The sequence below is a fragment of the Planococcus citri genome, chromosome 4 (assembly GCF_950023065.1).
Source record: "Planococcus citri chromosome 4, ihPlaCitr1.1, whole genome shotgun sequence".
In the NCBI taxonomy this organism is placed as follows: domain Eukaryota; kingdom Metazoa; phylum Arthropoda; class Insecta; order Hemiptera; family Pseudococcidae; genus Planococcus; species Planococcus citri.
The window spans coordinates 12,951,821-12,965,648 of record NC_088680.1 but is presented as its reverse complement, the minus strand read 5'-3'; the positions used below and the strand labels follow the sequence as shown (position 1 = coordinate 12,965,648).

Below are 13,828 nucleotides of genomic sequence, written 5' to 3'. Positions count from 1 at the left end.
GTAATTGCCTAGATTTATTGGTTAATTACCAAAAAATACAGTAAATTACCATGTAATTACCAAAAAGTAGGGTAAATTACAAGGTAATTACTTATAATTACAGTAAATTACTGTGTAATTACCTATAATTACAGTAAATTACTGGGTAATTACCAAAAGTTGTGAAAAATTACTTGATAATTACCAAAAATTTGTAGGAAATTTCTTGGTAATTACCAAAAATTACAGTAAATTACTTTGTAATTACTAAAAAGTACAATAAAATTCAAGGTAATTACCGTAAATTACTGTTTAATTACCAAAAATTACGGTAAATTACAGTAATGACATATTTTGAATCGATTAAGGCTGATTAATCCCAAATCTGGGATGACTGGTTGAAAAATGTATTTTTTTAAATCTCAAATTTAAAAAAATTATTACGGGTTGAACTTTGAGGTGCTGAAGTTGATTTCAGCTCCGTCTGGAGCTGGAGAATCAACTTTTGCTGGAGGCTCGAGATTGGTTTGAACCTGTTTAATTAAATGATTGTTTCATGGTGGAAGGAGGGTCGACTGTGAGTGTGAGGGATGGAAGTTTTGTGTAATTTTTTGCTCAAGGAGGCAATTTTGGATTTTTTCAAAAATTTGAGATTCTCAACTCGTGAAAAAGTGACATTTTTTTTTTACCTATGTAGTTATCAACAATAATTGCCAATTAATTGCCATTCTTGGTAATAACCCAGTAATTTTCCGTCATTCCTGGTAATTACCTTGTAATTAATCATCATTCTCGGAAATTACCTTGTAATTTACCGTTATTCCCAGTAATTACTTCGTAATTTACCTAATTCTGTGTAATTGCCCAGTAATTTACTGTCATTCTTGGTTATTAGCCATAAAATTCACCATTCAGCGCAATCTAATCTGACAGGTTGTAAACGTTCTGTTGTTTGCTGTATTCGAGACGTTCAGCTTTAGTTTCAAAATTTTTGCGAACTACAGGGGGCTTATTGAAGCTCACAATTTTAACCAAAATTCAGAATTATGTGAAATATCGTGTAACATATCATTTTGTAGGTTTTTTGGGGTGCTGAGTACGAATATTGACTTAGTTTCTCGATCGGACCTTCGTCAGTACTCCTTCCATCAACAGCTGTTATGGGGCTTGAAATCTTGCAAAAATGAAAAAGTTGAGTGACATATCGTTTTCTGTGTATATTTTCATCGGGTGCAGAGTTCAAATTTTAGGTCATTTTTCAAGTTAGATTTTCGCTTCATCGTTCTGATAATCTCAAATTTGAGAAATGATAACTTGTGACGTACTATTCTCTACTTTTTTGGGTGGAATTTCGTTCTAATTTTAGCTATTTTTAATATTCGACTCTCTTTTCGTAAAAGCTTCTGAATGTGGTTGGGAGGAGGAGGAGGAAATAGGAAGATAAATGCCTTTACATAGAAAAAAAACGTCCGAAAAAATCATGATTTTTACAAGACCACCTATTATGTGAAATTTCGAATGAGAATCAATTACGAGTATTTTATTTTGCAAAACAAACAAAAAAATCACTGAAAATTATCATTTTTTTCTGGCGAATCCTAAATTTTTTTATATGTAGCTCTTGAATCGAAATTTTTTTTCAGTTTTGATGATTTGTGATTTGAAGTGAAATGGTGATTTTTTTCAGAAGTTTAAATTAAAACCATCGCTTCTCGGGCCCAACATCAAATTGAAGTTTATTTCGAGCGATCTAAATTTTGTTTTTTTTTTGGGGAAGGGCAGTTGGAAGGGGAAGAAGGGTTTACTAAACTGAGTTTACCAATTTGTATCCATGTCGTTGATGCGAAGGCCATGCTTCTCCAGTACATCGAGGTGATTTTTCGTAGCGAAAATAAACATTGGAAAATTGATTTATAAAATATGTATTGTGCAGGGTATTCCTAATTCAAAAACTAATCGAGTCATCGTTGGATTTTTTGAACTGTTTTTTTATTTCATCCCAGAATTTCAATCGTGTTTCACTCAGCCTACCTTTGACCATTTTCATTTGCTCGTCGATAATCAAATAGCAAGGATTATCCACCGTTGACGGCTCCCATCGGATACCTAAATCGTTGTAATTTGGCGTCCTAGAAGAATTTATTATTGTAGTCATGTTCATGATTTTCAAATGGTTCGTCATGCAGCTGGAAAAACGTTGTATCTATATTTGATTTACCCACCCAGTTTTTGCGAAAGTCGTCACTAATTTCGTGAAAGTATTCACCATTCTGCGGGTTCTCTCGTCACGGAGACCATATCCATTGTCCCAGTCGAAATTATTCCAATGGATGTATTCACTTCCGTGATACGTTCCTGTATAATTGAAAAAAAAAAAATTACCAGTGTTATAAATTCTAATCACCATCGTCACGAGCCAAATTTGACCCAATCGCTCTTTCTCTGATCTACAAATCCGACCTGTAGGGATGGATTACATAAACACCAACCTGGTAGTTGTTCATCCAAACTAACGAGTTCTTTCATAGTCTTCAATTTTCCTTCAAATTCAAATTTATAAACGAATACAGAAGAAGGTTGTTGGGCAGCTACTACATCAATGAGTGTATCGTAAACATCAGATATACAAATATCAGATTGGACCTGCGTAGATGTAGAATTTTTTATAAATCAGAAATTAAAATAAACTAGAGAACCTTACATTAGCACAGGTAATCTTGCGTACATCGATTTGGAGAGACATCGGTGCCTCTAGAACAGGGGTTCCTCCTGTGTAAAACAATTCCACTTGTCTGTTAATCTCTTCGACATCATCGCTACCTAAATTATGTCCCCATCCCCAACAATTCTGGCAAAAAGTCGTTGCGAAATTATTTCGCGTTTGTTCGATAATTTCACCTCCTGAAATGAAATAATGAAAATGATATTTTGTACAATGACAACTCGGGAGTCATTTTGAGTATCTTACGAGTAAAACCCATCGCCGATTCTCGTTCACAGAATCCGATCATGATTGGTATTCGCATCATCGATTCGGTCAGCTTTTGAGGCGAACACGGCAGCACTAGGGGATCGACGGTAGGTGAAAATACACCAAGTGCGGTAATCGGAGCGATTTTCTGTCAATTTATAGAGCAATTTTCAACTCGTGTCTTTGTTGTTTGTGTATCTCGTATGGTAATCAGAATTTTATTTTCGAATTCATGAAACGTACTCACCTTGGGTGCGGGTGTACCGAATTCGTATTGTAACAAAGTATTAATAAGCTGTTCGGGTGTTTTTCTCTTTAAAAAATTCAACATTTTTTTACGATCGTCGAGCTCGCCCTCATAATCGAGTAGTTTTGCCATCTCACGAGCATGAATTTCATTTGTTTCTTGATACGGTGCGATCGGATTCATCAGATAGCCACTCATTAGCACAGCCTTGTGGAATAAATCTATGGAATTTCGTAAGGTTGGAAAAAATATTGCTTAAAAAAAAGTATATATATATGGAGCTTGAGTGCTTATTTGCGACGTTCTAGTTACTTTTCTCCACTGCTGGTGATAACATCAACAAATGAATAGTGCTTGCTCCGCTGCTGGCTCCTAGTAAAGTTATGTTTTCTGGGTCTCCGCCGAATGATTTTACATTATCTTTGATCCAGTGAAGCGACATAATGATATCTTTAATGCCTTGATTTCCAGAACAGTCTTTTAATCCTAAATTCAAAAAACCTGAAACAAATTTACCATTATAATTAATTATCGAATTTAATTACCATGAACGTTTGCTAGATTATTTATTCAAAAGTACTTAAAAATACCTACGTTTCAGCCATTGGATATGGTATAAAAATGGTTCGAATCGGGAAATGAATCTTTAAATTGGAAAAAAATACTAAGTAGTTGAAATGTTGTGAAAAAAATTCCAGCGTGTTTTGGCAAAATTGTCAACGTCTTGCTTTTTGTCAATATTTTCCAAAGTTAAAAGTTTTTTATTTTACCAGAAAGTTGCAAAATAGACTCATTAATATTTTTCCGACAAAAATCCCACAAAAGTATTACCTATTTCTTGCAAAAAAATTTCAAAAAGTGACGCTTTCTGCCAAAAATAGTAAAAAACCTCGATTCTTGTCAAAATTCCCAGCGAAGTGTCGGTTCTTGTATAAAATTCTTGAAAATGGTCATTATATTGCAAAAAATTTCAGATTTTTAATTTTTTCACATAAATTACCCAAAAATCTCGCTTTATTGCCAAAAGTCGTCAAAAAGTTGATTTTTTGTTAAGATTATTCACGTATCACTTTTTGTTGATATTTTTCAAAAAAGTGTCTTTTTTACCCCAGAAAAATATTATTTCTTGCTAAAAACTTTCAAAAAGTCTGGCTTTCTGCCAAAAATAGAGTTTAAAAAACTTTGATTTTTGTCAAAATTGCCAAAAAGTGTAGTTTTATTGTCTAAAGTTCTCAAAAATTGCCTCTTCTTTACAAAAAATTTCAAATGCCTCATTTTTTTACAAAAATTACCCAAAAGTCTCGTTTTTTGTTGCCAAAAGTTGCCAAAAAAAGGATTTCTTGTCAGAATTGTCCACGTCTTACTTTTTGTCAATATTTTCCAAAAAAAAAAAGGCTATTTTTTATCCCACAAAGGTATTATTTCTTACTAAAAACTTTCAAGAAGTCTGGTTTTCTGCCTAAAATAGTAAAAAATCTCGATTTTTGTCAAAATTGCCAAAAAGTATCGTTTCTTGTCTAAAATTCTTGAAAGTAGTCTGTTCTTTGCAAAAAATTTCAAATGTCTCATATTTTTCCAAAAATTGCCCTGAGTGCCAAAAATCTCGCTTTGTTGCCGAAAAAAAAATATATTTCTTGTCAAAATTATCCACGTCTCACTTTTTGTCAATATTTTCCAGGTTTTTTATTTTACCAGAAAGTTGCAAAATAGACTTATTTTTTTGACAAAAATTCCACACAAGTTTTATTTCTAGCAAAAAACTTTCAAAAAGTCTGCTACAATTCTTGAAAATCGTCTCTTCTTTGCAGAAAACATCAAAGGGAGGAAAGTAACTGTTTTCCGCACATAATGTCAAATTTTCACAAGAGTCGCTTCTTTGTAAAATATTTCAAATTTTTCATTTTTTTTTTCAAAAATTACCCAAAAGTCGACAAAAAACATAGATTTTTTGTCAAAATTGAACCAGTCTTATTTTTTGTCAATATTTTCCAGGAAAAAAGTTTTTTACCTATTTTACCAGAAAGTTGCAAAAAAGGCCAATTTTTTCGAAAAACACCCCCAAGAGTAGATATTAATTCTTGCAAGAAATTTTCAAAAAGTCAGAATTTCTGCTAAAAGTGATATAAAATCACGATTCTTGTCAAAATTGCCAAAAAGTGTCGTTTCTTGTCTTAAATTATCAAAAATTGTCTCTTCTTTGCAAAAAATTTCAAATGCCTCATTTAAAAAAAAACTGTCCCTTCTCAGCAAAATATTTGAAAGTCTTCGCCAAAAAATAATTTTTCATTAAAACTGTGCACGTCTCACTTTTTGTCAATAATTTCCAAAAAAAAGTCACCAGAAAGTTGCAAAAACTACTCACTTTTTTGACAAAAATTCCACAAAAGCATTAATTTCTGCAAGAAATTTTCAAAAAGTTGCTTCTTCCCGAAAATTTCCATTTTCATCAAATTGCTAAATGTTTTACCCAAAAATTCCAAAAATTGTCAAAAAAAGTGACCGATTTCCGATTGAAAGGGCAATTTTGTGGAAAAAGAGTAATTTTTTATGGTTTTGATAAAAAGGGGAAAGTTGGAAAAAAAAATATTTTCTGCTAGCAAAAAGATATTTTTGGACATTTATTCTGAAAGTGCTTACTAGATGAAAATACCATTTATAACTCTCTTTCTCAGACTTAGACTCATTATTTGATTTCCCAGCACATTGGCTACTGGCTAGGTTATTGAAAGCACTTTTTGCCATTCCAATCCGTGATTTAATTTCTTTATGATCTCTACCATCATTGTTAATCAGTGCTCCAAGGTATCAGAATTGCTTTACATTTTTAATTATGTTGAGTTCCGATGTTGATTTTGACCTCTTTATTGTCTCCTTTTGTAAATCTCATAACCTTGGTCTTGCTTGCATTTATTTTATTCCATATTTTAATCTAGCACTGTTGATTCGGTTGATCATATTCTGCATCTGCGCTTCTGTCCCAGCAAGGATCACTTTGTCGTCTGCGTAACTTATTCCATTTGAAGGGTGGTTTTCCAAAAGTGGATAAGTCAATTTTTTTGAAAATTGAGTTTTTCACGCCATTGTGTTCTATAGGTTGTATCTCACCTATTTAATGCCTAACCTACCCAAAATACCTACAGGGTGCCCAGAAATATCGAGTACCCCTAAAAAAGTTTTCTACTAAAATACTTTGGTTGGTCACAGTGAATGATGATAATGATAGCACCTGATTGGTTGTTAGACTGGAGAGATGACATTCCACCAAACATATGCATCTATTTCACATTGCCAAACTATATTTTTAATGAAAAACTTTCTTAGGGGTACTCGATATTTCTGGGCACCCTGTATTTATTTACTCGCAATCCAGCTTTTCTATAAGTTGCAGATCGCAATCGTTTTTCCAAAACGCGATAAGTCACAATTTATCCAGTGAACCTTTGAATTCGGTGTTAAAAATAGGGTATGATTTATCGTTACGACAGAATAGGTGAATCGCACGACAGAAAAGGTGGTCTAAACGACAGGCCCGACAAATAAAAGAAATGCCCAACCAAAAAAGAAATTGAACGACAGAAAAAAAAGTTGAACGACAATCAAATGTTTGCACGACAGATAAAAAATGTCCACAACAAATAAAAAATTCAACGACAATAGTAAAAAAAAATCACGACAGAAATATCCATTAACACGTCTATTTTTAATTTTTTTTTTTAATCCATCAACACGCCTATTTTTACCAAAAAAGTTACAAATCGAATAAAATGAGAAAAAAAAATAGAAATTTTCATAAAATGATAGGAGGGTAATTCTCAAACAGTGATAAATTTTGTGTACACAGCAAATTTCTCAACGGTTTTGGCCTAATTATTTTTATTTTATTTTAGAGATTTTTAGCCCTTCTTTCATTAGTGTACATTCGGTTTTATACCCCAAATGTCCTTCGACTTGTGTGTCAAGCGCCATGTTTTTGAAAATGAATGATATATAAAGTGTAATGATCTTCATTTTTTTTCGTTGAAAAAATTGACGAATTCTCATTATCATAGAACGCAAAGGTACCTACTGTATTATTGTGCAAATTGCAATCTCAATAAGTCCATAGGAACCTCACATTTTACGTTTGAAAATTGTCACACAGTTTTTGCACTAATTTCAGAGTAATTTTTAAGCTAGTATTTTTGCTAGCTTTCCAAACCAACATTTTATTTATCGATTTTTCGTGTGTTTTCAGATTTGCAATTGGATAAATTGTTCTGTCGTTTAAAATTTTATTCTGTCGCTTAGACATCCTTTTTTGTCGGGAGGACTTGTCGTGATCAATAATTAAAAATAGTCGCTCTGACTCAATATTTTGTCGTTGAAAACCTGTCGTTGTAAAGACCTAACTTGTCGCTACCACAGCATTTATTGTCGTTTGCTGGTGTCGTTCAAACACCCTTTTCTGTCGTGCGATTATATATTTCCCTTAAAAATATGGGTTAAATTTTTTGTACCTACTGTAATACTTTGTGTTCATTGAAGTAGAGCTGTGAAAATTGTTTTTTTTTTCAATACTTAGATAGTACCGTGATATAGGTACCTTTTGTTTTTATTTGATTGCCAAAATGGACAATTTTTGTTAAAAATACAGGTTAAATCTTTTGTAATCGATTTTTTTTGGTCTTCTACTTCTGTATTGTGATTTACAGTTGACTTACATCAATTTGCACCACTGGTTTTATCATATAAATGAAAAACTGAAAAATTGTTTTTCCAAAAGGGGATAAGTCAGTTTACTTTTTCTGTTGCAGAAGCGCTGCGAACTTGAGTTACACCGCAAAACCAACATGTACCTGTTGAGGTAGACCTAATGCAACATGCAGGACAGGTTGCATACTCCAAGGGCATCATGGCTTCAAATGGGCACTAAAAACGTCATTTATCTCGAAATCATGATTTTTGACTTATCACTTTTTGGAAAACCGCCCTTCATTTATTCTCTTGCCGTTGATCTTGAATCCTATTTGTTTGATTCGCGCTTCTCTCATTATTTCTTCTGGGTATACGTTGAACAGTGTAGGTGAGAGGGGACATTCTCGCCTCATACCTCTCTTTATATACCACATCCATTCTCCGAGTACTCAGTTCCAATATTGATGTTTGCACTCTGCTCACAGTACAGGTTCTTGATTATTCGCAGGTCTTTGTCATCAATATCGTATTTCTTCAGGACCTCCAAAATCCTCTCATGGTTGGCACAATCAAATGCTTTCTCATAATTGACGAAGCAAGCAATGATTTCCCTGTTTGCATTCAGTGCTCTTTGAATGATCACTTTCAGCAGGGCAATTGCATCTCTTGTCCTTTTTTTTCGCTACAAAGCCATATTGTGTTTCACTTAGATTTTCATCTATCTTCTTTTCAATTGTAGCATTTATGATGATGAGTAGTAGCTTCAGTGTGTGGCTCATTAATGCGATGGTTCTATATTCAGAGTATTTTATTTTTGCAAGTTGTTCTTTTTTGGCATGGGTACAAAATTTACTGCTTTGAAGTCCTTAGGCAGCGTATTTTCATTTATCATCTTCAGCAGCTCATTTTCGTACTCCGGTGTTAAATGTTTAATCAAGTCTACTGGTATGAGATCTTAGACCCCCACTGTTTTGTGGTTTCTGGCTCTCTTCATGGCGCGGCGTTCTTCAGCTCCCACATTTCAATTTGTGGGGCCTCTTCCATAGAGGAAACTTCCATTTGAGCCGGATGTGTGTCATCTCCATACAGTTCTTATGTGTAGCTGATACAGACCTCTTCTGTTTCTTGATTGTTAACACAATACTTTCCATCGTTTCTTCGCATATATGCCATTCTACTTCTCCTTTTTTTGTGGGTGGCCATCATCTGCTTCATTTTGGTGTGCATTTCTCTAGAGTTGTGCCTTTTCTCCAGTTCTTCTATTTCTCTGCACTTCTCCTCAGCATACCATTCATTTTTGGCAATTCTGCACATCCCCATGATCTTGTTAACTTAGTGCTGTGTATTCACTACTTGGTCTGTTTGCTTTTCTTCGTTCTTCCATCAGATCCAGTATCTCTTGAGTCAGAATTTGTTTAAACCATCTTTTGGGCAAACAATCAAGTGGTTATTATCAAAAATCATATTACAAATTACAACATAAAGGTGGATTAATTTAATTTAAAAACAATAAAAAATGAGTGCAAGAAATGATAAAATGCTAACATTGCTTGCATAGAGTTCAAAAATAACAGATTCTGAATGAACCAACCAAAAAAAAAAAAAATCAAAATTATGGATTTTAAAGCTAGTTTTTCAACTTTTTTAAAACAGAAAACACCGTTTACGACCGGAGATTTTTTTGTCAAGATATTCCGTCGATTATTCAATTCGAAGAAAATTGAAAAAAAATTCCAATTCACTCGCGAGTATTAAAATAAATATCGATAGTTCAGTATAATCACTAATCACCTACCTAAAATATGCAATCTGTATGAAATACAAATATACACAATATCGTGATGAATTACGAGGGCAGGAGATCCGTATTGTTTTGTGTGAGGTGTACCAGTGTGGTATGCTCCACCGTGAATATTGACAATCACAGGCCTCAGAGGTTCATCTTTCCGCGGCAGCTGAAATAAATTTTAAACGTTTGATTTATTTAAAAAAATATATAACTGTGAATTTCCATTTCTAATTTTTCAAATAACTTATTAAATTTTCAAATTTACTCTCTGCGTGTAGACGTTATTAAACAAGCAATCCTCGTTTCCCCACAAATGGCCTTTGAGGAATGATAGTTGAGAACATCCTGGTTTTTCTTTCGTTCCATCGTGTATGTTTTTCCACGGTTTGACTTTTACGGGATCCTTTATAAATTCAAAGTAGAATGACATTTATTTCTCCTAAGAGAATTTCGAATTTTATAGAAGTTTTTTTTACCTTGAATCTGGAACTTTTGACAAATGGTTCCGCGTAAGGGATTCCATAGAAAGCGAGGTATTCGACGTTGGAATATTTCGATACTTCTTTCACTCCGCGAATTTTACCTTCGTTCACTGCAACGACTACTTTTTCAGACATATTTTTTAAACGGTGTGATGAAATGTTGCGAAAATAACATACAATCGTAAATACATTACAAAACAATACGTTGAAGTTTAGTTTATAGGTCACAAATGGACAGGTAGAGAGGTGCCTGTCACTTTGTTTCTCGCGATAATGGAATATTTATTTTTTACTATCGGCTCTTACTTCAGGTCGCTATAGTTATCATCTTACGCCGTCCATTTCAATCATAAATTTTCCGTCGTGTATAGCAAACAAGTTTGTGATAAAAAATACGTTTTTCAACAATTTTTCACGCCAAGTGGAGTCGCGAGTATTACCTACAATGTTACCTTTGGTTAATCGGTTTATTCTGATTTATGACTTTTTCTTCGAAAATCAGCGCGGTATAGGTATATTGATAAAAAAATTCCGAAATGCGATTTCTCAAGTGTCTAGATTCTGTTTTTGATAAATATTAGAATGAGCTCATTGTATTTGTTTTGATTTTTTTTCAATGAGTGGCAGTTTTTTCAAAAATTCCACCTTGATCTCGATTCCTAGTCTAAATATATGTTAACCTACCTCAATTTGACCATTTTTATGCAAATTTCCGGTGATTCGAATTATTACTGGTAGGGGAAGAGGTCATGACCATGACTAAATAAATTGGAAATTTTAATTTTTTATTTTTATTTGTTTCCAGGTAAATGGCAGTGAAATGAAACAATGGACTGGCGAACTAATGCCCATTCTATTGGAAATGTTGGGAGATGCAAGTTCGCCAGAGAAACGAGGAGTTGCCCTTTGGGTACTCGGTCAATTGGTCGAAGCAACCGGTTACGTTGTCCAACCGTACAACGAATATCCCGCTTTGCTCGATGTACTTTTAAACTTCCTCAAAACCGAGCAACAACCCATCATCAGACGCGAGGCTATTCGTGTTTTAGGCTTGTTGGGAGCTTTGGACCCCTATAAGCATAAAATGAATCTGGGCCAAATTGACTCCACCATGTTGCTTTCAACTGCCGATACTAAATCTGAAATAGAACTTGGAGCAGGTATTTGCAAAATATTCTCATCCCTTGGAAAACAAAAATATTGAGTCAACTTATTCCTGTATTTTATTTCAGAATTAACCACCAGCGAAATGCTAATCAACATGAGTTCATCCTCTTTGGAAGAGTACTACCCGGCTGTGGCTATTGCTACGCTAATGAAGATCATCAAAGATCCTACTTTATCGCAGCATCACACCATGGTCGTTCAGGTGAACATTTATTGAATTCGTTATCAACATTTTTAAAGCTGAAAAACGACCTATGACTCATCGTCGTGATTTATTTTACAGGCTGTTACGTTCATCGTGAAGTCACTGGGCGTGAAATGCGTACCGTATATTCAGCAAGTCATGCCTGGTTTCTTGAACGTCATCAGAACGTCGGAAATCAATTTCCGGGATTTCCTTTTCCAGCAACTAGCTACTTTGATAGTGTTTGTCAAACAGCACATCAGGAATTATTTAGAAGATATTTTCAAATTAGTCAAGGTACGTTATTGATCTAGAAATAAGACTCGATGGTCTCAATTACCATTTTTTTTGCCCTTACTGAAGCAAATGGTGTTTTTTTTGGTAGGAATTTTGGATACCAGGCAGTCCATTGCAAAATACTTTAATTCTGCTAGTCGAACACATAGCTTTAGCTTTAGGATCCGAATTCAAAGTATATTTACCCTACTTAATGCCTCATATACTGAGGGTGTTCACTCACGACACGAGTAAAGATAAATCAGTCACTGTTAAGGTATGTATTTATGCTGTAATGAGGTTGGCGGGTTCTGCTCCAGGAGTCAATGCGTTGTCTAAAAACGTGACTATTTTTCGTTGATTTCAGATGCTCGGAGCACTTCAAAAATTTGGCAATACTTTGGAAGAATACCTGCATATGATTTTGCCCCCTGTTGTGAAATTATTCGATGCTCACGAGGTTCCGGTGACTGTGAGCAAAACTGCCATTCAGACTATTGATTTAATGGCGGAAACGCTGGATTTTACGGATTACGCGTCTAGAATTATACATCCCTTGGTGAGTTGTTGAGTCATTGTGTGATTCGGGAAGGGGAATAGAAAATAATGGTGTTTGTTTGGTTTAGATTCGAAGCATCGAAGCCATTCCGAAATTGCAAGACGTGGCTATGGATTTATTATGCACGCTGGTTCTGCAATTGCAACAAAAGTACAAGATTTTCATACCTTTGGTTAATCGAACTTTATCGAGGCATTCGATCGTTCATCCCAGATACGAGTTCATGGTTAATAAAATATTATCGGTGAGTTGGAACTGATGAGGAAGGAAAAGTTTAATGGTGGAAATGGGGTTTTAAACGGAGATATTGATGTTGTTTTTTTTTTGTGCAGAGTAATGTTATTGGAATTGAAGAAGAAAAAGATTCGCTCAAGCAGCGTAAATTGAAGCAAAAGAAAGCTGATATTTCTGCGACGCAGTCGGAAACGACGATTATCAAAAAGGTGAGCGATATTTTCAAATACAAATACGATTCAATATGAATGGGTTAAGTATTCGTAGCCTTCGTAAAAAAATATGAGTCGTTTGCGAACGATTCAAACTTTGATATGGATTCGTTGATGATTTAGACAAGATTGTCAAGATGAATGGGGTCGTTTTTGAGTTATTCGAACTTGATCAAATCATGAATCATTTTCAATTAGAAATATGTTGAATGAATCAGTCGCGAACGTTTTTCTTAAAAATGAGGAGTACTGGTGATCAATGAAAATGAAACAATAATTCAACTGTGTTTACATGAATCGTTCGAGAACGATTTTGCTTCGCGAAAGGTTGGATCAAGATCAAATGTTTGAGTCAGTTTCATTTTCAAGTGGCTCAATCCTAGGTGAACGAATCGTTCGAAAATAAGTCGATCAGATCGAGTGAATCGTTCGCGAACGATTAGGTGAGCTGATTGAATCATTCTTACAAATTCATTGGTTCAGTATTCAATCAATTTGAATTTTGATGTATGATAATTGAATCATTCGCGAACGATATTCCTGAATATGAGCGCATGGATGATTAATAATCTGACTATTTTCACATGATTCGTTCGCAAACGATTTGAATGTGCAAACGATCGAATCAAATGTTTAAATCCATTCAAGTGACTTAATCCAAATTGAACGAATCGTTCGCGAACGATTTGGTGATCTGATTGATTTTTTTTTATAAATCTGTTGGTTCGGTTCAATAATTGATATTTATTTTTTTCAATTTAAATTTTGAAATATAATGAGTGAATCATTCGCGAACGATATTCTTGAATATGAGCATTGATTATGATGATCAATGATCTGAGATCTGACTAATTTTTATTTTACATGATTCGTTTGGGAACAATTTGGATATTCGAACAATCGAATCAAATGTTTAAATCCATTTCAAGTGACTTGGTCCCAGATGAACGAATCATTCGCGAATGAGTCGATCAAATTAAAAGTGAATCGTTCGCGAACGATTTGGTGACCTAATTGATTTTTTTTTATAAATGTGTGAGTTTGGTTCAATATT

The 13,828-nt window shown here is 34.1% G+C and overlaps 2 protein-coding genes across 3 annotated transcripts in view; one reads left to right on the top strand and one right to left on the bottom strand.

Moving 5' to 3' along the window:
- The window catches only part of Tor (serine/threonine-protein kinase Tor), a 33,972-nt gene that overhangs the window by 6,956 nt on the left and 13,188 nt on the right, over window positions 1-13,828 (top strand). For both annotated transcript variants that reach the window (XM_065360621.1, XM_065360620.1), the window contains 7 exons: window positions 10,948-11,302; window positions 11,375-11,511; window positions 11,593-11,790; window positions 11,879-12,046; window positions 12,137-12,328; window positions 12,396-12,572; window positions 12,661-12,771. In XM_065360621.1, the coding sequence (XP_065216693.1) occupies window positions 10,948-11,302; window positions 11,375-11,511; window positions 11,593-11,790; window positions 11,879-12,046; window positions 12,137-12,328; window positions 12,396-12,572; window positions 12,661-12,771 (1,338 nt within the window). The remainder of the gene's footprint in view (window positions 1-10,947; window positions 11,303-11,374; window positions 11,512-11,592; window positions 11,791-11,878; window positions 12,047-12,136; window positions 12,329-12,395; window positions 12,573-12,660; window positions 12,772-13,828) is intronic.
- LOC135842938 (esterase E4-like) lies at window positions 1,886-10,393 on the bottom strand. The gene is made up of 10 exons (XM_065360626.1): window positions 10,137-10,393; window positions 9,926-10,063; window positions 9,667-9,826; window positions 3,510-3,698; window positions 3,198-3,418; window positions 2,948-3,098; window positions 2,705-2,880; window positions 2,469-2,622; window positions 2,202-2,334; window positions 1,886-2,108 (listed from the first exon to the last, which is right to left on the bottom strand). Exons 1-10 carry the CDS (start codon window positions 10,275-10,277, stop codon window positions 1,925-1,927), a joined length of 1,647 nt encoding a protein of 548 aa, XP_065216698.1. The 5' UTR covers window positions 10,278-10,393; the 3' UTR covers window positions 1,886-1,924.

What these genes read in the sequence shown, in the direction of transcription:
- LOC135842938 (XM_065360626.1), bottom strand. Translation starts at nt 10,277, where the DNA reads ATGTCTGAAAAAGTAGTCGTTGCAGTGAACGAAGGTAAAATTCGCGGA. An exon ending in ATAACGTCTACACGCAGAGA is followed by an intron (nt 9,827 to 9,925) that starts GTAAATTTGAAA and finishes AATTTATTTCAG; the next exon opens with CTGCCGCGGAAAGATGAACC. An exon ending in ATCGGCGATGGGTTTTACTC is followed by an intron (nt 2,881 to 2,947) that starts GTAAGATACTCA and finishes ATTTCATTTCAG; the next exon opens with GAGGTGAAATTATCGAACAA.